This window comes from Pezoporus occidentalis, unplaced genomic scaffold, assembly GCF_034315485.1.
Source record: "Pezoporus occidentalis ecotype Australia unplaced genomic scaffold, CSIRO_AGI_Poc_V1 ctg310, whole genome shotgun sequence".
NCBI lineage: Eukaryota > Metazoa > Chordata > Aves > Psittaciformes > Psittacidae > Pezoporus > Pezoporus occidentalis.
This window is the reverse complement of record NW_026915053.1, coordinates 94,837-118,185: the sequence shown is the minus strand read 5'-3', so window position 1 is coordinate 118,185 and position 23,349 is coordinate 94,837. Positions and strand designations below refer to the sequence as shown.

The following is a 23,349-nucleotide window of genomic DNA, read 5'->3' as shown; positions in this document are numbered from 1 at the left end:
TTATATAAACACGGGAAGAGCCGAGTTATGAGAGCAGGCGGAGGAGAAGGGAATGGTCCCTTCTGGGTGAGGACTGACCTGGAAAGCTCATGACATGGAGGATGAAACCCTCCGAGATGCTCAGGGAGATGAAAACCTCTTCCTGTGCCTGGGGTGGGCATCGCTCAGGCTGCAGAGTGAGGCTGATGGGGCAGTGGGAGCACAGCTGGGCTTTGGGATGGGGTGGCCACGAACTGTGCTTGGCCCCAGCCCTGCAGGACCTTGCACCCTCCTGCGGCTCTGCCTTGAGCTTTGCCCCTCAGTCCTAGGGATGTGGTGGGGAGCTTCAAGGGCCTGTAGAGACAGGGCAAGGGGAATGGCTTGAACCTGCCAGAGGGGAGACTGAGATGAGCTCTTAGGCAGAAGCTCTTCCCTGGGAGGGTGCTGAGGCGCTGGCACAGGGTGCCCAGAGAAGCTGTGGCTGCCCCATCCCTGGCAGTGTTCAAGGCCAGGTTGGACACAGGGGCTTGGAGCAAGCTGCTCCAGTGGAAGGGGTCTCTGCCTGTGGCAGGGGTTGGAGCTGGACGAGCTTTAAGGTCCCTTCAACCCAACCCATTCCATGATTCTATAATTCCATGATCTGAGCCCAGTTGTTCTTGGAGCACTTCAGGGACCCAGCCCATCAACACCACATGTTTTAGGGATAAACCAGAAGGAAACGTTGCTGGAGCCCAGCAGAGGTGCACCCCATCCCAGCAGAGGGGCTTCCCAAAGTACCGGTGTCCATGGGGCTGTGCTGGAGCGTGGTACCCATCAAACTTTAATGCCTGCCTGCAATATTCATGGTGCTTTCGACGGCAACCCTGGAATTGCACTGAATGGCCTGAATATTTCATGGGTGGCTCTGCACCAGGATTTTGGGAGGGTTTCCTCCACCGCTGCCACCACATCCCCACCCTGCCGTGAAGTCTGAGGTGTCCAGTGGGGAAGAAGGGTGATGATGTCCAGTGGGGAAGAAGGGTGATGATGTCCAGTGGGGAAGAAGGGTGATGATGTCCAGTGGGGAAGAAGGGTGATGATGCCCTGATCCGCAGCCAGAGTCCCACAGCGATGACGCAGGGTGAGCTCTGGGGCAGGAGCAGCAGGCATGTCCTGCTGGGAATCTCTGCTCCAGGGGGAAGCAGGAGACCCTGGGTGCAGGGTTGGGGTCTCCAGTGTGACCTCCCAGACTGCCTTCAGTGGATGTCCCAAAGCACCGTGTGGGATCCATCACAAGGGATGGGGACAGGGGCAGCAGCCATCCCCATCCTGCCCTCCCTGCCCACTGCAGGGCTGTCCCCCATGCTGCAAGTCCTTCTTGCAGGGACAAATGGGGCCACAGGAGGTGACAGCCACTGGGGTGCTGGGATCCAGCTCAGCTCCCCATGGGGGCATCCCAGCATAATGCAGGATCCGGCCTGTGACAGGGCAGCGATGGGGGAGCTGATGGCAAGAACACATTGCCCTGGAGCAGCCCCTTCTCCCCCAGTCCCCTTGGCTGGGGACCTACTCAAGCACCTTCATTTGGGGGACTGCTGGCGGGGGGGGCTGCTTCTGAAACCCCCTGAGATGAAGCCCTGGAGGGCAGCAGAGCCCCCAGCTCCCACAGCAGGGACAGGGATGCTGCAGCCTGACTGGGCTCAAGCACTGGTGTGGCTCAGATGATGCCCCAGAGCCCCTGCCTCTGCCCAGGCAGACCCCGGCATCCTGCACGTCCCCACCTCACCCTGTGCCTCAGTTTCCCCGCTGTACCCTGGGGATGAGCCAGCCCTCAGGCATCTTGTAGGGAGTCAGGGCTACCCTCCAGGGCCATGAGGAAGAGAATAGGATATGGGTGGGATCCTGACCTCCACCAAGGGACAGACCCCAGCTCCGAGCACACTGATGGGAGAGGTGGCCAAGGAACACATTCACCCATCGTTTTCTCCATCAAATGGGAGGAGCAGGAGGCTGGGCCGGGCACCCCAGGGGCCAGCATCAGTCAAGATCAGCTTTGCCTCCCCTCTCTGAAAGGATGCTGGAGCCTGTCCTCGAAGCAGGGGACCAAGGACCACTGTCACCTGAGCAGCTCCAGGGGAGCAGGGTCATGAGCAACAGCCCTGACACGGGAAGGTGACCGTCCTTGGGGCAGGGGTAGCCCTCGAGTGGTCCCTGGGCTGTGTTTTGACCCCACACTCCTCTATTGCTGCAGCTGGCTGCCACCGCAGAGTCACTGCCACCGTCCTCCCCCCCACAGCATCACATTGGATGTGAGATGCTGCCACCTCCAAGCTGGGACATTTGTGCCCTTGGGGGGCGTCAGATGCTGGCTCCTGGCTTGGCCTCATCCCCCTGCCATCGGTCCCCACCAAGTCGCAGGTCCCCTTGCTCACGAGCACCCCCCCATCTGGGATGCTGACCCTGAACCCCCCCCATGCTCCCCGTTTGGGTGCCATTTACTTGCCAGCAGTCCCAGTGCCCCGTGGGGATGACGGCTACCACGAGACAGGCCCTTTGCAGGGAGCCACGGCTCTGTTCGGGCTGAATTAGAGCTGATAATTAACAGCAGGAGAGGAGATCAATAAGGGACGCGGCTGGTGCTGCAGCTGGGGCCAGGGACAGCCAGGCTGGGGCCCCTCCTGCTGCCTTGGGGGGGCTGTGGAGCCCCTTCCCTGGCACCCTCCAGTACCACAACGCTGGGGCTCTGCTCTCATCCCGCATCCTCAGAGGAGGATGGAGATGCACGTGCAAAGGCTTAGCCAGCTCCCACAGGGACCCATCACCAAAGCGGGGATGGCGGCAGAGGGCATCCTGCAGAGCCCAGGCCATGCGGGTGATGGAGACAGAGCCGAAGCTCCGGGTCTGGGAGCTGCAGGGTGGGAGAAGGAGTTAATTCCTACACTGAAAAGCTCTTTGCCGGCATCTCGTCCCTAATGGAAGAGTCATGTTGGATTACAGGCAGGCGCGGAGCGAGCGCCCTGCCTGCCGGCACCCGGCCCCGGGGACAGCCGGGGAAGCCATGCGGAATGGCAGATCTGGGCCACTGTGCCAGCGCCGGCGGGGGACACACCACGGCGGGGACCACAGCCAAGGACGGCGGCGAGGAGCCGGGCACTGCAAGCGTCCACACGCGTTTCTGTCCCCGTCCCCGTGTCTCTGCACCCAGCCACGGTGCACCCACAGTGCCCAGCGATGCTTTTCCTCTCAACCAGCGCAGAGAAAACGGGGCTCAGAGGCAAGGACCCCCCAAGCCCTCCTAGCACAGCGGCTCCAGCAAGCAGCGGGGCTCCCTGCGCCTCCGCCACTGCAATCCAATAGCCGAGGGCAAGCGATGCCCAGGCGCTGGAAAAGTGGGTCAGGCACATTGGACACCATGTGCTTCGCCTCCCCTTCCACGCTCCTTATCGCAGCCCTGATGGTAAATAAACCACCGGTCTCCCCAGCAACCCTGCGGCCGTCACGCCGTGCCGGGAGCGGAGTCCAAGGTGAGCCGGGTGCTGGTGATGGAGCCACAGCTCATCCCAGAAGATGAGCAATAACCCCCAGCGCATCGGCACAGCACAGGCAGCCAGGAAGCACCAGCCCAGGCACCGGTGCTGTGGGTTGGGTAGGAAAGACCAGCAAGATCCATTCCTCGATGGGAGGCTGCCTCTGCAAAGGGCAATGAGTTCCCCAAAGCCACTCAGCAGCTGTGGTAGAACCTGAGATGGGAAAACGCTGGAAAACGGGAATCTTTAGGGTGAGCGTGTCTCTGAGCTAGGCCCCCTTGGGTCCCCAGCAGCAGGAGCGATGGCTGAAAGCATCAGAGCATCCCTGACCCACTGACCCACAAAACCCGCATCCTGGAGGGGCCACAGCCTGTATCCTCCACCTGAGCATCTCCCTCCCCAGGTAACCCCAGTACAGGGCAGAGCCCATGACCCCCTCCCTCCAGCTGCTTAAATCGAGCAGAGCTCTTTGTTTTCTGCTTTCATATTATTTAATTCTCCTCACTTGCACTGCAGGGGCAGTGGCTAAGCCTGGGGCTTTGCTAAGCTGGGATCGTATTAAAAGAACAGGGCGGAAGAGCGTTCCTGGCGCTAAGCTGCTTGCGGTAACAAAGATGGATTTAAGGAAACTGCTCCCATAGCGATATTATTGCCCGAAAGCACCCAGCCCAGGGGAAAGCAGCCAGGAACGCAGGAAAGGCTCCGGGCTGGTCCCTCTCGGGATGCATCAGCACTGCAGAGCTGTGGGGTCTTGCCCACAGGGCCATAGCTGGGGCTGGGACCTGCAGAGGCTCTGCAGGGGGATCTGGACAGGCTGGATCCATGGGCTGTGGCCAATGGGTTGAGGTTCAAGAAGGCAAAGTGCTGGGTCCTGCATTTGGGCCACATCAACCCTATGGAATGCTCCAGGCTTGGGGAAGAGCGGCTGGAAACTGCTCATGGGAAAGGAGCTGGGGGGGCTGGTTGATGGAGCTGAACATGAGCAGCTTGTGCCCAGGCAGCCAGGAAGCCCCCAGCATCCTGGCCTGGATCAGCACCAGTGCAGCAGCAGGGCCAGGGCAGGGATTGTGCCCCTGTGCTGGGCACTGGTGAGGCTGCACCTTGAATCCTGTGTTCGGTTCTGGGGCCCTCACTGCAAGAGAGACATTGAGGTGCTGGAGTGGGGCAGAGGAGGGCAATGGAGCTGGAGCAGGGCCTGGAGCCCAAGTGTGATGGGGAACGGCTGAGGGACCTGGGGGGTTCAGATGGAGAAGAGAAGGCTCAGGGGGGACCTGATGGCTCCCTACAAGTGCCTGAGAGGATGATGGAGCCAGGAGGGGCTGGGCTCTGCTCCCAAGGAACAAGGGATGGGACAAGAGGAAACGGCCTCAAGCTGCACCAGGGCAGGTTTAGATGGAGCTGAGGAACAATTCCTGCCCCAGAGGGTGCTCAGGCATTGGAACAGGCTGCCCAGGGCAGGGCTGCAGTCACCGTCCCTGCAAGTGTTCACAGAGCGTGGAGACGAGGCCTCAGTGCCATGGGTCAGGGGTGGCCTTGGCAGTGCTGGGAATGGTTGGACTGGATGAGCTCAAAGGGCTTTTCCAACCCAGGGGGTTCTGTGGTTCCACGATTCCATGCCCAGGCGAGGCAGGCAGCGGTGGGAGCTCACCTGGGCTTTGGCTGCATTAAAAGCTGAGTCCTCTGGCAAGGCTTTTTCCAGAGCAGCAGCCAAAAAGGTGCTTCAGGGCTGAGGCTGGAGCCTGCCAAGCCCTAATTAGAGCCGCTCGGCAGCGCAGCGGGGTGAGAGGAAACCTCGCCTCTGGAGGCCGGCATTTAAACTGCAGCGAAGTCATCCTGGGGACGTTGTTTGGGTGGGAGGGGGAGAACAGCTTCCCTCCGCTCAGAGACTCCCTGCCCCATCGGTGCTCTGCATCCCCAAAACCGCTTCCCAGCAGGATTCGCCGTGACCGGAGCAGATCCCTGGGTGCTTTTCTCTGCCCCGCTCTTCCTCTCGCCCTCTCTCCGCATTAACGTTAACTTTGGCCAAGAGCTTTTCCCACTGACCTACTGATCTTTCCTATTTCGGTCCCTGGAATTAAGGGATTGATGAGATTAACTTGTGCTAAAGCCTCCAGATCGGCTCTGGAGCGGGACGCCCAGGTAAGGGCACAATGGGCAGGAGGAGGAAGCCAAGCAGCATGAGCATGGTTGGGTGGGTGCAGCACCCCCCGTGCTCGACCAACTTGGGTGTTTCAGCCCCACTTCTCCCCTCGCTGGGGTTTAGGACCTGCTGCGTTCAGGGTTGAGCAAGCGGTGATGCCCCGGTGTCACCAGTCCCTGGACCGCTGTCAGTGCCGAAGAGGGCTCTGGCCACCACCTCAGCAGATCAAGGACTGTTACTTCCACAATATCCTAGTTTAGGGTGAAAAATACCCCAAAACGGCCCCTTTTCACCCTAATTTAAACTCCCCCCAAAGGCAGGCTGCTTTTCTACCCCTGGGGACCCCCCATCCCTTCTCCATCCCTAGGTTCCATGTCCCCCCACCCCGTGGTTCCCCCTTGCCTGCAGCATCACATGAAACTCGGTATTTTTGTGGCTGGCAAGTTCAAAAAGATGGAGGCGAAGGGGGATGGATGGAGGGGGGGGGGGGCAGGAAGAACCCGGCTTTGAAGGTACCTGGAGATTAACTCAAGGCCACGGTGGAGGCTCGGAGACTTTTAGAGCAAAACCTCATTAAGGCGGGAGCGGGGGGGGGGGGGGGGCGCGGGGGAGCAGGGAAATCTTCTAAGCAGGAGGAAAACTGTTTGATTCAGCAGAAACAAGGGGGAAAAAAAGGCCCCATCATGCCCCCCCCCCCGCTCTGCTTTTATCTGTCCCAGGGGGAGCGGGTGGGATATGAAGCCTGCCCCTTCCCTGTTTATCTCCTAATTACGACGCTGGAGATTCGGCAGCACCGCGCGGTGCCCCGAGCTGGTGCGGAGCCGAAGCCGGGGGATGCCTGGGGATCTGCCCCCAGGCTGAGTACTCGGGGTGGCTGGGACCCACACAAGGCTAGGGGGGGGGGAGCGGGCAGGACCCTCCTGCAGGCATCATCTGTGCAAGGAGCGGTGCCAGGGCTCTGCAGCCTGGCCCTGGGCACACGCTGCCTTTAGCCCCCAACCTCCTCCGGGGACCCCACAGAGGCCAGAGGGGTGATGAGCGGGATGATGGGGTCGGTGGAGGCTGAGCATCCCCGGAGGACCCCCCCCCCCCCAGGGCGGATGTTGTAGGGTACCCAGCACACTGCCCCTCACTGTGCTGCAGGCTGCTGGGATGGGGCTGGCAATGCCACCGGGATGCTCCATCCCACCCCACAGGCACCCACAGACACTGCCCTCCTCACCCCCCCCCAGCACCTAACGAAGGCTCAGCAGCGCTAATTGCTTGGGGCCACCCTTGGGGTGCTGGGTGAGGCCGAACGCCCCTTCCCTGGCCCAGCGGCAGCTCCATGGCCACGGCTCCAATTAGCCTCATTATCCCGCGTCGCCTCTGACGAAGGGGCAGGTAATTGCTGCGGCGTTGGGTGTCCCTTATGGCAGCGGCTATTGCATAAGTGCCAGGCAGGCGTTACGTGAGCGGGTCAGGCCAGCCCGGGGGCTCTGGTTACACCAGACCCACAGCCCCTGGCCCCACTGGGCACAGGGACAGCCCCACGGGGATGGTGGGTTAGATGCGCCCCCACTGCTGCCTCGGTTTCCCCCTTTGCACCACTCACCTGCCCTGTGTGCCCAGGCAGCACCCACTGTGTGCCCCAGCCCCACAGCACGGCCTTTGCATAACGAGTGCCGTGGGGCACTGACTCACACTGCTTCTGCAGGTCCACGTGCCCAGCACCATGCCAGATCCAGCAGCGGGCAGGGGCTGGCACAGGCAGCAAAGCCATGTCTGGCCCCCATGGTCTGAGGGGTCTGAGGGATCTGAGGGGTCTATGGCACTGGCCCCATCCAGTGCAATGGGGGAACCCTCATTCTGTGCCACTGGAGCACTCTGGCAGCAGGGTTGGGAAGAAGGGTGGCACCGGTGCCATGGAGAGGACAGAGTGGCGGGGTTCTCCATGGTGTTAACCCCACAGCCAGTGACACATTGGCGCTTGGTAGCTGCAACCACCACAGCTCCCCTGCAGCCGCCCTGTTCCTGCTGCCTGCACCCCTGGCACTGGGGGACAGGACACTCACCCGGCCTTGGGGTTGGGGCTGCCTTGGGACATATCCCTGTCCTGGCACCCAAAGATGAGGTTTGGGGGCACCAACGCTGTGGCCCCCATCAGTGGGTTCACCCCGTGACCTGCTCCCAGCCAGGCAGGTCAGCCCTTCCCAACGGGAAACTGAGTCACAGTGAGGAGAAGCGACCTGGCAGTGCCCATGGCAGGGAGCCCACGGCAGAGCCACCGCAGTGGCCATTGCCCGTGGCTGTGCCAAGGCTGAGCGGGCACAGGGCAGCCCAGTCCAGCCCCGATGGGAGTCTGGTGGTCACCAAGTCTGCGGGTGCAGGATGGGGTGATGCTGGTTCCCCTCTCGCTGGGTGGGGCGTGAGAGAGAGCAAACAGTGATTAAAGTGCAGTGGTGTCATCCCAGATTCCTGCTCACCTCCAGGCCAGCCAGGGGCTGATTGGGTCAATGCTGGCAGTGGAGCTGTGCCGGTGGTTGCCACTTTGAGGTGGCCACGGGCTGGCAGCACCCAGCATCTGTCCTGGCCCTGACGGCAGTCAGCAGCGAGGCTGGGCCAGGGAGGAGTGGAAGGAGAAGGGCTGGACCATCACAGGGTGCCAGAGGTTTTTTTTCCTTGTCCATTCCCAGGGGCCATCTCCTTCCTGTGCTGCTGATACGTGGGGCTGCTGGTGCCACCGCAATGGGCTGGATCCAGCCCCGCTGGACACGTCCCCTGGCATCACCCGGGCAGGGGCAGGGGCAGGTCCCCGGCACTGAGCCCGACCCTGGCAGCACCCTGGCACCAAACAGCAGCTCTGGCCCCACTGGCCCCACTGCTTTTCCATCACTGGGAACGGCACCAGTCGATGCTGGGGTCAGTATCTCTGCACCAACTGGCTGCGAGAGCGGCAGCACCAGGTTCCACACCACACTGTGTGGAGAGGGAGACATTTAGGAGTGGTTCAGTGACCTCCAGTGCTGCCACTTCCAAACCAGCCCTGGGCAAGCAGAGGGGAGGCTGCTCCTCTCTTTGGAGCAAATGTTACACCAAGGACTCAACTGTCACCACCGCTGACCTGCCTCCACCTCAGTTCTGGCTTTGCTGGGTCCAGGACCCCAGTTTAAAGCTGAGTCCGCAGGGTGAGACATTGGACAAGACAAAGGGGGTTCTGCTCTGCTGTAACCTCACACCTCCACTCCTGTGCCCCCCAAACCAGGGGGCTGAGTCCCAGACCCGCAGCGCCCACAGGCTGCTCCCGCTTACGTGACCCCACAGCATCTCCTTGTCCCCAGGAATTCCACGGTGTGAAGGGTTAAGGAGTCAGTGTCGGAGCGTGCGTGGGTCCGGCATTGCTCACTGCAGGTGTGGTTGGTGCCATTTGTGTAACACCTGTGGGTTGCTCAGGGTGTATTTTCGCTCTCGCTCTGGCACGGTTTGGCCAAGGCTGTCCCAACATTGGCAACCGGGGCCGTGCTGGGCGAGCTGGCGACCGCCCGGTGGGAGGGGCGAGCTCGCCAGGGCCCCAGAGAGTCCCCGCATTGCTCCCGGTCTCAGTTTCCCCATCAGTGAAACGGGGCTAATGAGGGTGACCTCCTTCAGGCAGCGGCCGTGACCTCCGGTGACAGGCAGCGGGCTCACGGGAGCGGTGGCGGTGGGAGCCGGGCTGGGATTGCAGGCTGAGCCTGGAGCTGCGCCCGCCGCACCGTGCTGGAAGCGGAGCCGGGGAGGACCGAGGCGAGCCGTCGGCCCGCGTCCCGTCCATGTGCGCATCCATGCGGAGCGCGGCGGGGGGGGGGAGACGGGCGGAAAGCAGGGAGGGAAGGAGCGAACCCGACCGGCGACAGCAGCGGGCCCGTCCCCAGCCGCCATCAGCGAGATCACATCAGGCAGCAGCACTGGAGCGCGGCGCGGCCCCCGCTCCCGCTGCGGGGCAGAGCGGGACGCAGCTCGCACACGGGTGGGAGCGCACCGGCTGCCACCGCGGCTCAGCGCCGCTGTCCCTCTGCCGCTGCCAGTGCGGGAGGATGGCTCCGAGAGCGGGGGGAGCCCCTCTGCCACCCGCCCGGCTCAGCCCCGGGCTTGGGGATGGACGCGGGTTGAAGTCACCTCCTTCAGCCGCGCTTAAATGGTTGAATTGAAGGGTTTGGGGCTGTGGGGGATCTGCGGAGCCCATGTGCAAGGGCAGGGGAGGCCTGGGAGACACGCCACGTGTGATGGTGGTGGTGGGTACCATTTCTATCTCCATAGAATCATAGAATCACAGAATGGGTTGGGTTGAAGGGACCTTAAAGCTCCTCCAGCTCCAACCCCTGCCCTGGAGCAGCTTGCTCCGAGCCCCTGTGTCCAACCTGGCTTTGAACACTGCCAGGGATGGGGCAGCCACAGCTTCTCTGGGCACCCTGTGTCAGCGCCTCAGCACTCTATCCGTGTTCATAGTGGATGCCCCCTCCACAGACAGCACATCTCCAGGCCATTACTACCATCCCCAGGATCCAGGCATTAGGGGACTGGAACTACATGTTTTAAGGTCCCTTCCAAACCAAACCATTGTATGATCCCTGGGTGCTCAGCAGCATCACTCAAAGGCACCCCTCGCACTCTGAGCCCATGACACAGACCAACCACCTCCCCTCCTATGGTGTGGCACCATGGGTCTCTGCTGACCTGGTGCAAGAGTTTCCCCACAAATCCCAGCCTTACTGCTCTGTCCATGCTGAGACCTTGACATTGCAGCACAATACCTCCTTTCACGGTCCAGAGCCATCATTTCTCTACATTTATCACAGCAGCTTGTTGGAGCACCCAGAGGATACAACCCCAGGCCCCAAAGCCTTCTGTGTGAATCCCATCCCAAAGGATGGGGTGGCAATAGCTCTTGGAGAGCTCCAAACCCTCCCACTGCTTCCCCTGCACACTGTGTGCACGCAGACCTGGCCAGACACCCCTTGGACCTCAGCATCCGCACCCTGATGTTGGGTCATGGTGGGGCTGCTCGGGGGGTCTCCACGCTTCCCACATCCCCCCAGAGCCGGGTGTCTGCACCTTCTTGCCCCCCCGGCCCCGTCCCCCCCGGCCCTATCCCGCCGGGTTGTGGGGTCCCAGAGCCGAGCAGGGCACCCGGTGGGGAGCAGCGGAGCCGCGCAAGGGCGAAGTGATTCAGCGGGACACGCAGCGGGCCCCGTGCCTGGGCGAGCCGGGGCAGGACCGGCACCGGCAGCGCCCTCCCAGGGGCGGGCAGCGCCGAGCACCCCCCCCCAAGGTCCCAGAGCCGTGTCCCCCCTCCCAGCCCGGGGCGAGCGGACCCCGGGCAGTGCCCGTGAGCAGCGCCGAGCACCGGCCCGATGGGAGCGGTGGGGACGGGGGGGGGGAAGACGAAGAGAAGAGGAGAAGAGGAGGAGGAGGAGGAGGAGGAAGGGCAGGAGGTGGGGCTGGAAGTGAAACCGATTTGGGGGGGGCGGAGCGGGCTCGTCATGTGAACGGCCGCATGCTCGGGCAGAAGTGGGTCAGCGGCGCGGCGGAGGGGCAGGTGCCAGAGCCGCCCGGTGCCTCCCGGTGTCCCCCCCCGCCCTCCCCATCGGTGCCGCCGCTCCCCGCCCCGCCGCAGGGACCCCCGGTGCCGCCCCATGCGCCCCCCGGCGCGGTCCTGAGCGCCGCTGGCCACGATGCGAGGTGAGTGCGGGGAGAGCGGGGGGCGGCTGCGGGGAGGCAGCGGCAAAAGTTGTCCCCGGTGGGGCACGGGGGGGACCCGCATCAGCCCCGCCGCGGACAGGGGGGGGACCCGCGTGAGTCCCGCCGGGTTCTGTCCCGCTCCCCCCTTCATTAGGAATGAAATTGTTTGTTTTGCTTCGCTTTCCGACGCCGGCTTAAACCCGCTCTTAAGCTTTTCCTCGCACTAAACCCCTTAATCTCCTCTCCAATATGTTGCTCCCACCAGGGCTGGATTTATGGTTGTTTTTCCCCCCTTTTTCCCCCTTCCCGTTGCTTTGGGGGTGGTTTGGGGCCGGGCCGGTGCCGCCGGAGAGAGAGGGGAAAGCCAGCCGCGATTTTGGCTGCCCCTTGTCCAGGGAAAGGGGTGAGTGGCGCCCGTGCCTGCCTGGATTCAGCCGTTCTGATAAAGACGATTCCTACTTTTCATCCCTCCGCTTTGCAAAGCAGGCGGTTGGGAGGAGGAGGGAGGGAGGGAGGGAGGAAGGCTCCGGCGGGATGATCCACCGGGCCCGGTGATGGTGACGCAGTGGTGGCCGGACCCAGTGCATCCCATGCCCGTGCCTGGTGGAGCTGCTGGGAGCACGGCTGGGACCTCGCACCCCAGGGTGGGATTTCCATCCCTGTTTTCCATCATCACCCACCATGCCCGAGCCCTTCACCCCACCAGGACCCGTTTCTGCACCTCCTTAGGTGTATTTTGGGGGTGCGTGTGCATAAATGGCTCATTTTGGGGGTTGTATGTACTAGGACATACATCTTGAAGCTCCTCATATGGGGTTTCCTCCCTCCTGGTGCGGCTGTGGGTGCTGCGACTCTGCCACCCGCCGCACTCTCATGTCACGGTGGGGCCAGGGTGAGGTGAGCCCCCATATCCCCTTCCCACCCCATGACATGCCGGGATTTCACCTTTATTAGTATGGAGGGCAGCATTAACACCTGCCTGGCGGATAACACCGGCTCCTATGTAGCACTTACACAGCCAGCGCTGGGTTTAATTAGCAGCTGGGTGAACTTTTCCTTTATATAAATGTCTTTCCTGCCCCCCAAATTCCTGCGTGTTGCCCCAGATTAAGCCCCCCACCCCCGTTGATTTCACGCCATTTCCCCCCATCAGGTGTTTTTCCCGCAGTCCTGCCTGGCGCAGGGTCCCCATCTCTCGCCCAAGTGCCACGTTTGGTGACGATGCCCAAATGGATTCAATCTCCGTTTTCTCCCCCACAAAGGGCCACGGCTCTGCCCCTTTCCCCCAGGGACCACAGCAGCTCCTTGCTCTTGTCCTTCCCCGCACGGCGGCTGCGCCAGGGCCGGGCGAGAGGCTTTGCCTTGTATAATCCTATAGGGTTTCCAGCCCTCCCGCTCGCTTGTTTTGCAAGCGGCGTGGCTCGGAGCGTGCGGTGGCTCGGCTGCCTTCCCGACTTGTCCTAGTGACCTAGATCTGTCATTGGAAAAATCAGAGAGGGTGGAGGAGGAGCTTCCCTGCCCGTTTCGGTAGCGTGCACACGCTGGCGCGGGCGAGGATGCCCGGCACGACGACGGCTGCACCCGTCCTGGGTACCATGGGATGGGGATGTCCATGCCCTTCAGTTCCCAAAAAGAAGGTTGGAGGAGAAAGGTGGCCATCGGCAGTGTGGGGGTCCTGTGGGATCCAGGTAGCATTTGGGATCCTTGACCCCGATAACCCTGGGGAGCAGCAGCACATGGAGGGGGAGAGCAAAGTGATGGGGAGATGTTGGTCCTTTCCTTATGGGTTTACCCTCCAGCTTGGCCAGGGCTGTGCTGGCAGCATCCCTGCCTGTCCCTCCTCCCTGTCACGTTTAACTTTGAACTTGGCAGTGGCTATTTAAAGAGCTGCTGATGTCTCCATCACACTTGGTTTATTGGATGTGGTGAGCAGAGCCCCTCTCAGTGCCTTTATTTAGCCTCATGGAGATAATTCCCCCTGATTCAGCTGTGGAGCCAGAGGTTTCTCCCACCACAGCCCAGTTTCTGCACACCCCACGCTGACTGCAGGTCCTCATCCCCACCACTGGCACCTTTGCCTCCTGTGCCAGACAACGTGCAGAGGGCTGGACCCTGCACCAGTGGCCTTGGTGCCGTGCTGTGCAGCGGGTGAGGCAATGAACCAGTGCAGCCAGGGCAGGAGCAAGGTGGCCGTGCGGACCCTCATCGCCTGCTGCTGCCTGGAGCGAGATGCTTGCTGTGGGAAGCTTCCAAGCTGGGGACATGCACTGCACCACAGGACAGGAAACAAACGGCTCCTTGGGGGTAGCTGCGTGGCCATGGGGTCACCGGGGCAGGGAGTGAGCAGCTGAGCCCGAAGTTTCCAGGACATCGGTGCTAATGTATGCAGGAACCGGTTCCCACGTCCAGCATCGTCCAGCATCACCCAGCGCCGGGCTGGAGTTGGGTAATTCCCGTTTTCCTTCCTGCCCGCACAGCCCCGGTGCTGCCGGTGCCTCTGGAGCCGGAGCTTTGGCTGCAAACAGCCCCAGCCCAGCTGGGGTTACCCGCAGGGTGCATGGATGGGGATGGGATTTGCTAGCATCGGTTGCGGGGTGCTGCAGTGCGGGAGCCTGTTTAAAAGCAAACCCAGCAGCAGATGTAAAGGGATGATCATTCCCTTTATTCACTCACTCATTCCTTCTGCACCTCCTTTACCCCACGGCCAACCATTCCCGAAATACAACGGTGCCTAATTGCTGTGGGGAAGCACAGAGGCTCCTGAAGGTGGGTGCAGTGGGGAGCAGCAACCGGGGCAGAGGCTGCTGCAGGGGATGAAGGAGCAGAGCTAGGTTTTGGGGCAGGGATGGAGATGTGGGATGGCATCGTGGGTCCCTGCTGTCCCCATGGGTCCCTGAGTGTCCCTGTGCAGCCTGGAACCGTCCTCCTCCCCCTGCTCTGGGTGCAGGGGTGGGGATGCTGAGCCAGAGGGGACAGGATGGTGGTGATGGAGCATCAGAGCATCCCAGTGCCCTGGCTGGGGTTGGGGGGTGAGGGAGGGCTGCGGGGCTGCTGTTAATTACCGGAGGTGCCCGTCCTGCAGCATCGATCGCGGCAGCAGGATGGGGCACAGACCTACTTTCCCAGCAGGTTCACTGGGTAATGAGCCAGGGCACTGGGGAAGCTGCCGGCCCTGCTCTGGCCACGGCAGCCAAGGGGGGATTTGAGGCAGGGATGGCCACAGAACCCCTTCCAAAACACCCAGAACGGGGCTCCCCAGCAAGGGGCACCGGGGGCCCGGGCATGGGTTTGTTCCCGTGGCTGTATCCTGACCCCAGCCCCATGGGTTGGAGGGGATATGGGCTCTCAGGGGTGTGTGCAGAGGCTTTGAAGGGACCTGCTGGTGCCCCCCACCATTTTTTCCATCCCGCAGGAGTCCTCCCCCCTCAGCCAAGGGACACCCAGTCCCCATTGAGTTGGCTGGAGTCAGGGGCAGCTCCTCGCAGCACGTCCCAGGGCTCGGTAGGGTGCTGAGGGCTTTGGGGAGACCCCCCTCAGCAGTGAGATCATAACAGCTGAGGGGAAGGATAGGGAGGAGGAGGAAGATGGGGCCGCTCATGGCTGCTGCACCACAAAGAGAGGGTCCAGACCCCCGTGGTCAGATCGGGCAGGGCCTGTCATGTTTTGGTGTGCAAGAGGATGTGGAGGTGATGGAGAGGAGGGTGTCTGTCATGGGAGGCAAGGGGGTGGCAGGGGACCACGCAAGGATGGACCTGCATCCTCCACAGAGACCCACAGCTCGGGGCAGCAAACGGGTGTCCCCAGGCTGAGGCATCACCCCCAAAATGCCCCAAAGGTCCCATCCGCAGGGCGGGAGGTCAGGATGCAGCCGCGGCTCCATCCCAGTGTGGCCATGGGAAGGGTTAACGGCTGCGGTGTTACACAAGCGCATGGGACCACGGGCAGAAAGTGTGTCAGTGGGACAGGATGGCTCCAGCCACAGGGCCACTGGACCAGGGGCCGGTTGTCACCATCAGAGCCGAGCTGGTGGCTGGACGGTGCCACGGTGCCACTTACATAAGGGCCAGGAGTTGGGCAAGAAGCATTTACAGTGGGAGGAGAGCAAATGCCGCGGCAGGGACAATTTAATTGCCGGCTGAAGACAAGAGTTTATTCCTTTTAACCCTTTTGTTTTATCCCCTGCTGCCCTGTTTTAGCCCAGCTCCAGTGGGGAAACTGAGGCACGGGGGAGGGGGGGAGCTGTGCCTGGTGTTTGGGGTTTGCTGCGATGTGAGATTTAGGGGATGCGGAGAGCACCCCACCAGCACTCACATCCCTCCCTCTGCTGCTGGGTTTGCCTAAGGGTGGTCTTTGGCCACCCCAGGGACCATGTGGCCACGGCATGAGGGGACACTGAGGGAGCTGGCACCGTGATTCACGCAGTGCTTACAAACAGAGCGTCAATGAAACGCTGTTCTGGGCTGTAATTGCCACCGCGCCGGGGTTACGGCCGCAGCCCCACGGCGGTTATGTGGGGCGAACGTCTTAGGAGCGGGTCAGGTGCCGCTGGCAGCACAATGTGTAATTAGCAGGATGCTAATTAGAGCCCCAAAGGCTGCGGGCACCCAGCGAGCAGCAGGGGCTTCTGCTTCACAGCACCCAGGGGTGATGCTCGGCTCCGGAGGAGCCAGAACAACATCGCCCCCTGTACCCTGAGCTCTGCCGCGCTGGCTACAGGGGGCTCTTAGGGGAGTCCCCTCTGCCAGGACCAGGGCTATGGGGACAGCGTTGGCATCGTTGTGAGCGGGTTTTGGGGTCCGTGCTCATTGGGTGCTGTGGGTGCCAGGGCCACGCTCGCTCCTGCTGTGGTGCGGGCGCGTGGTGCCGGTAATTGCGGGGTCCGGCAGTATCGGCCGCGGGCGTGAGGGTGCGGTGTCACCGCGGTGCCTCACCCGCGCCTGCAATTACATTGCATAAGGAACCGACGCCGCTTCCTGCTGGGGGTGGCAGCAGCACCAGCATCACCCAGTGCCCCCCGAAGTGCCACCGCCTCCAGCCCATCCCCGGCTGCGGGGGTGCGCGGTGGCCGCCGTGGTTTGGGGGTTGCAGCCCTCGGCAGCAGCACGGGGGAAGGTGGTGGCAGGGGCCAGGGAGCTGGGGGGGGGGGCTCTCAGCCATCAGAGCTGGGTGGTGAGATGGGGGTGGCCACACGTCACCCTCCTGGTGCCTCCCAAAGGGCTGAGCCTGGGCTGCAATGCCGGTGCAGTTGGGGGTGCTGGGACTGGTGTGGCTGTGGTGGTGCCCTGGCCACCCTGCGGGGGGGAGTCATCTCTGCTGCCCCAGGCCCAAGACTACAGCAGAGGCGCAGGCAGAGGAGGGACAGGGTGGGATGTGACCCCCTTGGGCTGGGGAGGGACAAAACGCAGTCCTGGGAGCTCAGCTTGGCAGCCTGAGGAGGAAGGGGTGAACCCCAAAATCACCCAGTGCATTTGGGGCAGGAGCTGAGCAGTGATGGAGGAGGGATCCATCCCTCTGCTCACACTCAGACTTGTGATGAGTCCTTCCCCGCTGTGGCTGGGGGACCGACGGCAGCCACTGCCCAGCGAGGCTTGGGTGACCCAGCCCAGCCTCTCCTTGAGCAGTCAGGGCTTCTTCTCAGCTCCTAGGGGTGACGGTTGGCTCCAGAGCCCAGGAGGGACCCCAGGACACAGCCAGGTGCAGGCGGTGCTGGCCCTGCACTGGGGCTGTCACTCGCAGGAGCAGCCTCCAACCACGACCAGAACCGGTCATTCCCAGGGGAGAAGAGAGGCAGAAGGGAATTACCCGAGCTGGGGATTTGCACAGGCCCAGGAGATTTGAAACAACCATAATCTGGCTGCGGGGGTTATTTTGGTGTGGCTGCCCAGCACCCTCGAAAGCGATGCCAGGATGAGCCCGGCTGGTGCTGGAGCAGGGATTAGAGGGTGCAGAGATGCTGAGAGGCACGTACGAGTCCCGGGGGTGCCCCACGCCCCCCCTCCCGGTGTGTGTGGGGCGGGCAGAGGCAGCCCAGATCTGGGGCAGCTGGAAAATGAGGAGGACGAAGCCTATTAGCAGCTCAGTGCCAGCGAAGCAGAAGCGGGAGGGAAGAGGATTTGCGGGGGGAAGGGGACCGGGACCTTGAGCTGGTGATGGCTGCATCAGTCCTGGGTTTAGGAGGAGCTGGCAGGGGGGCAACGGGGCCCCTGGACCCTCTGCTTGGGCCAGACCTCTATGAGGAGAGCCAGGGGATGGGGATGGTGCCTGTGCCAAGGATGTCCCTGTCCTGGGTGCCCCTCAGTGTGCTCACACTGAAAAATAAGGGGAATGGTTCCAAAACGGGGTCCCAGGCAGATTGGTCCCCAAACACCCTTGTAGATCAAAAGGCTTTTCTGCCTGTCTCTTGCTGGAGAGTCTGGTGGAGCAGCTGGGGGCACCCCACACCCTGTGAAGGCTCTCTCTGATGCCCAAGCATCCTTGCGGGAAGGGCTGAGCTGCAGCAGTTCCGGCTCTCGTGCCTCAGTTTCCCCCCGTGTCCCAGCGGGAGGGCATCTCCCTCCCTCAGTTCAGTGGTGACCGTCATTAACACCGTGGTTTCCCCTCCTTTTCCCCTCCGCCGCAGCCCAAATCGAGGTGATCCCGTGCAAGATCTGCGGAGACAAATCCTCAGGGATCCACTATGGCGTTATCACCTGCGAAGGCTGCAAGGTGAGCCCGGGGCTGCCCGGAGATGGGAGCCGGCGGGTGCGGGGCCATGGGGTTGGTGTCTCGCCGGGCGCTTTCCCAACCCATCCCTGTCCCGTGCAGGGATTTTTCCGGAGGAGCCAGCAGAACAACGCCAGCTACTCCTGCTCCCGGCAGCGGAACTGCCTGATCGACCGCACCAACCGCAACCGCTGCCAGCACTGCCGCCTGCAGAAATGCCTGGCGCTCGGCATGTCCCGCGATGGTGAGTCCTGCCCCAGCGCCTTCCCCCTCCTCCTTGTGGTGGTGAGGTGGGGCTGGGCTCTGCTCCCAAGGAACAAGGGATGGGACAAGAGGAAACGGCCTCAAGCTGCACCAGGGCAGGTTTAGGTGGAGCTGAGGAACAATTCCTGCCCCAGAGGGTGCTCAGGCATTGGAACAGGCTGCCCAGGGCAGGGCTGCAGGCACCGGCCCTGCAAGTGTTCACACAGCGTGGAGACGAGGTGACGTGGGTTAGCTGGCACAGGGTGCCCAGAGAAGCTGTGGCTGCCCCATCCCTGGCAGTGTTCAAGGCCAGGTTGGACACAGGGGCTTGGAGCAAGCTGCTCCAGTGGAAGGGGTCCCTGCCCGTGGCAGGGGTTGGAGCTGGAGGAGCTTTAAGGTCCCTTCAACCCAACCCACTCCCATGATTCTGTGATTCTATGGAACCACGCACGCCTCCGGGAGCCACGACCCATCCCAGGGCAGGGGGTGGTCCCGGCTGATGCTCTGCGGGGTGGAAGCCGCCCTGATGCTGCTCTCTCCCCCCGGCAGCGGTGAAGTTTGGCCGCATGTCAAAGAAGCAGCGGGACAGCCTCTACGCCGAGGTGCAGAAGCACCAGCAGAGCCAGGAGCAGAGCGGGGGCACCAAAGATGAGCCTGAGCCTCTGAGCCGCGTCTACACCACCAGCGTCAGCAGCGGGCTCTCGGACCTGGACGACATCTCCACGCTGTCGGACGGGCTCCTCTTCGACTTCCCCCTCACCCCCGATGGCAGCAGCACCTACTACAACCTCGACCTGCTCGCCTCGGCGCAGCCCTCGCCCGACCAGTCCAGCCTGGATGTGGCCGATGCCACGCTCATCAAGCAGGAGTCCATCTACGAGCTGATGCTGGAGCCAGCCCTGTTCGCGCACGGCGCGCTGGAGGGTGCTCAGCTGGCGGCCGATATCTCCGTCCTCGAGATCGGTGAGTGTTGGTGCGCGAGGCCGGGCACGCTTGGGGTGTGCAGCCCTGGGCATGGTGCTGGCTGCAGCCCCGGGCACCTTCCAGTACGAATCCAGCCCTGGGTGCCCACATTGTGCTGGGCACGGTCACAACAAGCCACCGACCCAGCCTCGGCTCTCAGAGCAGCCCCGAGCGCATCCCTCCTCCAGGCTGAGCTCTGGGAACAGCCCCATCTGTCCTCATACCCCCGGCACACCACGCATGAGCCCCTCCAGCCCCAGCAGCTCCCATAAGGAGGACCCAGGAGAGGACGGTGTTGGGGTGTGAGGCTTGGGGGTCCCCGGGGCTCACCCCGCACTGCCCTCACCTTGCAGACCGGGTGGCCCAGAACGTGGTGAAGTCCCACCTGGAGACGTGCCAGTACACAACAGAGGAGCTCAAGCGCCTGGCGTGGAGCCTCTACTCCCCCGAGGAGGTCCGTGCTCTGCAGAGCAAGGTGAGCACTGCTCTGTGGCCCCCACGGCTCCCCAGTGCTGCAGCAGCCCCCAGCAAGGGCCACTGCTGTGCTGAGGCAGGGGTGAGGGTGGGGAGGATGAGGAGGGTCAATCACTGCTCCAGGATCTGCTGAAGCCCAATACTGGAAGGCGGATGCGGTGGCAGTCACATCCTGGGTGTCCTCATGCCAGCACCCACCACGGATGGCCTGGGTCCCTTCCCTGCCCCGTGCAGTGGGATGGGGGGGGGCAGTGGATGGGGTGATGGGGTGATGGAGCCCTAAGGGCTGTGCCCGCTCTCCGGCAGAGCTGCGAGGCCATGTGGCAGCAGTGCTCGCTGCAGATCTCCAACGCCATCCAGTACGTGGTGGAGTTCGCCAAGCGCATCGACGGCTTCATGGAGCTCTGCCAGAACGACCAAATCATCCTCCTGAAAGCCGGTAAGAGCAGCGCCCCCGCCGTGCCCCTCTCCTGTCCCTGCCAGACCCCTCATGACCCCGAAAACTCTCCCAAGCAGCGGCCAAAGGCTCATCATAGAATCATCACTGAATGATTTATGTTGGAAGGGACCTTAAAGCTCCTCCAGCTCCAAGCCCTGCCACGGGCAGGAACCCCTTCCACTGGAGCAGCTTGCTCCAAGCCCCTGTGTCCAACCTGGCCTTGGGCACTGCCAGGGATGGGGCAGCCACAGCTTCTCTGGGCACCCTGTGCCAGCACCTCAGCACCCTCCCAGTGAAGAGCTTCTGCCTAAGAGCTCATCTCAGTCTCCCCTCTGGCAGGTTCAAGCCATTCCCCTTGGTCTGTCCCTACAGGCCCTTGTCCCAAGCCCCTCTCCAGGTTTCCTGCAGTCCCTTTAGGCACTAGAAGGATATGTATATCCCATCTTTCCTCTTGGCTAGTGCTTGCCTTTCAGGATCTCTCCTCCACCCTGGTTGCCTCCTGGCTTAAAATCAGTGCCTGGGGAGCAGGTGCTGGGCTAGAAGGAGTTGAAGGTCGTGTTTAAAGGTGATGGGATAGAGAGGGATGTGAGGAGCGGCCACTCCAGGCAGAGCCTTTTCTCCAGGGGCACCCTCAAGTAAATGTCCCTCAGAACCTGGGATGGAAATGAGCACACTTGGTTTCCCACCAGGACAAGCTGTGCTGGGAGGGAGAAGAGGAAAGGATTGGCCTCTTCTCCTGGCAAGACACTGGGGAGAGGAGGACAACAGCAGCGCACACCCGTGTCCCCCCAGTCTGCCTGGCCAGGGAGCTCAATGTGCAAAAGCCCCCACATGCCTAAAACAATGGAAACCCTCCTAGTTCCTAAGTGTTGAGGGCTGGGGAGCTAAGGGCAGAGGGAGACATGTGCCAGCATCCCGGCAGGGTGCTGTATCCCAAAGCCAGAGCTGGCCATGCCCGACGCACTGGAGTTTAACTCATCCTTTCCTTTCTCCCTTCCATTTCCTTTCCATGTCTTTTGTTTTCACCCTCTTCCCCTTTCGGTGCTCCACCACGACCTTGATGGATCTCTCTGGCCGGCTGCAAATGATGGATCTTATTTCCCTTTGGTGAAATATTGTGGTCACGATTGGAAACCTAAACATAAAAAAAACACCCCAAAAACCAACCCCCCCAACTGGGATTTATTGGAAATCATCATTCTGCTCTTGGGAATGGACTTCAAACCTGCCCTGCGGGCTTTCTTCTGCCTTATATTTGGTCCTGGGATGATGGAAACCCCCTGCCCTTGTCTGCGCTCTCTCTGCCTATGTCAGGTTGCCTCGAGGTGCTCCTGATCCGCATGATCCGCGCCTTCAACCCCTTGAACAACACCGTGCTCTTCGAGGGGAAGTTTGGAGGCATGCAGATGTTCAAGTCCCTCGGTAAGAGCCTCTCAGGGCTCTCCTCCCCTTTTCCTCTCCTTCTGCCACCCGGACAGGGCTGGGTGAAAAGCAGCATCCCCATGGCTGGGCGGGTGAGACCCTGCTGCGTTTGCCCCCCACACTCCCGTTGGGATGGGGTTGACGTGCGCCGTGGTTGGGACGCGCTTTCTGCCCTGGTCTGAAGCCCCGCGATGCTGGGGACCCCCCTTCACCCATCTCATCTTCCGAAAGCTTTCCGAGCCTCGGGTGCTGCCGGGGGTGACGTCCCCCTCTTCCCTGCTGTCCCCCATCAGGCTGTGACGACCTCATCGGTGCCGTCTTTGAGCTGGGGAGGACCCTGTGCCGCCTGCAGCTATCGGATGAGGAGCTCGCCCTCTTCACCGCCGCCGTCCTGCTCTCCCCGGGTATGGGGGGACCCTGCAGCCGGGGAGGGGGGTGCCTCGTGCCAAAGCTGGGGAGAGAGCACCCATACATCTCAGTGCTGCTTCCTTGGTGGGTGACTTAAAGGAAGGAGGCTGGGGGAGACCCCCGTGCTGTTTCTGACCTGCTGTCTCCTGCAGATCGGCCCTGGCTGACCGAGTCCAAGAAGGTGCAGAAGCTCCAGGACAAGATCTACGTGGCCCTGCAGCACGAGATCCAGAAGAAACACTCCGCTGAGGACAAGCTCTCGAAGGTAGTGGTGATGCATGCATGGAGCCAGGTTGGGGCAAGGGGAGGCGTCTCAACTGGTGGAGGTGGCTGTGCTGGAGCTCATGAGCCACGCATGGGCAGTGAGCCCTGGGACCTGTGGAAGGAGAATTTCCCTTTGCACAGGCCCTGCATCTCCGTTGCAGTGCAGGCAGAGGCATCCTCACCGCAGGCAGCCCCGTGCCACTGGACCTGGCAGTGTGTCGGGCAGCGGGTGTTTGGAGCAAAAGGAGCCAGTTCAGGAACGCTTTGGGCAGGATGGAGCTGGGATGGAGAGTGGGACATTGAGGGCTCCTTGGGTCTGGTTGTCCTGCAGAAAGATGTGGGTTGGGAGGCAAAGCCACACTGCTGCCAGGCTGCCCAACGGTGGAAGTTGTGCACGGTGCCAGTGGTCCCCAAACCCACCTGCTTGTCCCCAAGGGAAAGGATCTTAACCAGGACCCCCATGGCCACCAGCTCCTCCTTTCCCTGCAGATGGTTTCCAAGCTGCCCTTGATGAAGACCATTTGCAACCTGCACTTGGACAAGCTGGAGTTTTTCCGTCTCCTGCACCCGGAGACTGCCATGAACTTCCCACCCCTCTATAAGGAGGTCTTCAACTCGGAGCTGCAGTACAGTGACCCACGGGAGAGCTAAAGCTGGGAGCCACCGGCCCTCTTCGAGTTCCCCAGAACTTGGAAGCAAACTAAACTTCAGAGGTTTGGGGAAGTTTATTTAAGTCAAATAATCAAACTCAAGAGAACCCCGGGGGCTGGGGTATATCCCAGCCCCATTTTCCTCGCTGTGGATTGCGATAGCTCTTGAATGTAAAGCACCTTGAAGGAAAAAGCAAACGGACTTTGCCATACCAGTGAAATGAATGTGAAATCCCTGCTCGGGAGAGGAGATGCTCCTGGCAGTGGTAAGGGACCGGCTCCTCCAGGCAGCACAGGAGGAGGGAGCGGCACGGCCCTGCCCGCTGTCCTGGCTGCTTTCTCCACCCCTGGGTTTTATTTTTTACTTTTAAGTATTGTTTTTATTTTATTTTATTTTTTTATTACCCAAACACAAGGCGTGGGATAAAGAAGGGGCAACGCAGACCTGGCTGGCCGGGAGTG

The 23,349-nt window shown here is 61.9% G+C and overlaps 1 protein-coding gene across 1 annotated transcript; it reads left to right on the top strand.

Annotated features, from left to right (window-relative positions):
* The first annotated feature begins 11,125 nt into the window (after positions 1–11,125).
* Positions 11,126–23,189, top strand: LOC134168469 (nuclear receptor ROR-beta-like). The gene is made up of 10 exons (XM_062628180.1): positions 11,126–11,322; positions 17,942–18,027; positions 18,127–18,268; positions 18,817–19,230; positions 19,584–19,705; positions 20,011–20,143; positions 21,458–21,565; positions 21,859–21,969; positions 22,126–22,238; positions 22,727–23,189. Exons 1-10 carry the CDS (start codon positions 11,316–11,318, stop codon positions 22,886–22,888), a joined length of 1,398 nt encoding a protein of 465 aa, XP_062484164.1. The 5' UTR covers positions 11,126–11,315; the 3' UTR covers positions 22,889–23,189.
* The last annotated feature ends 160 nt before the right edge of the window (positions 23,190–23,349 follow it).

Bases quoted from the DNA above. Each gene is read 5' to 3' on its own strand.
- LOC134168469 (XM_062628180.1), top strand. The intron at 18,269-18,816 runs GTGAGTCCTGCC...TCCCCCCGGCAG, and splicing joins GCTCGGCATGTCCCGCGATG to CGGTGAAGTTTGGCCGCATG. The intron at 20,144-21,457 runs GTAAGAGCAGCG...TGCCTATGTCAG, and splicing joins AATCATCCTCCTGAAAGCCG to GTTGCCTCGAGGTGCTCCTG.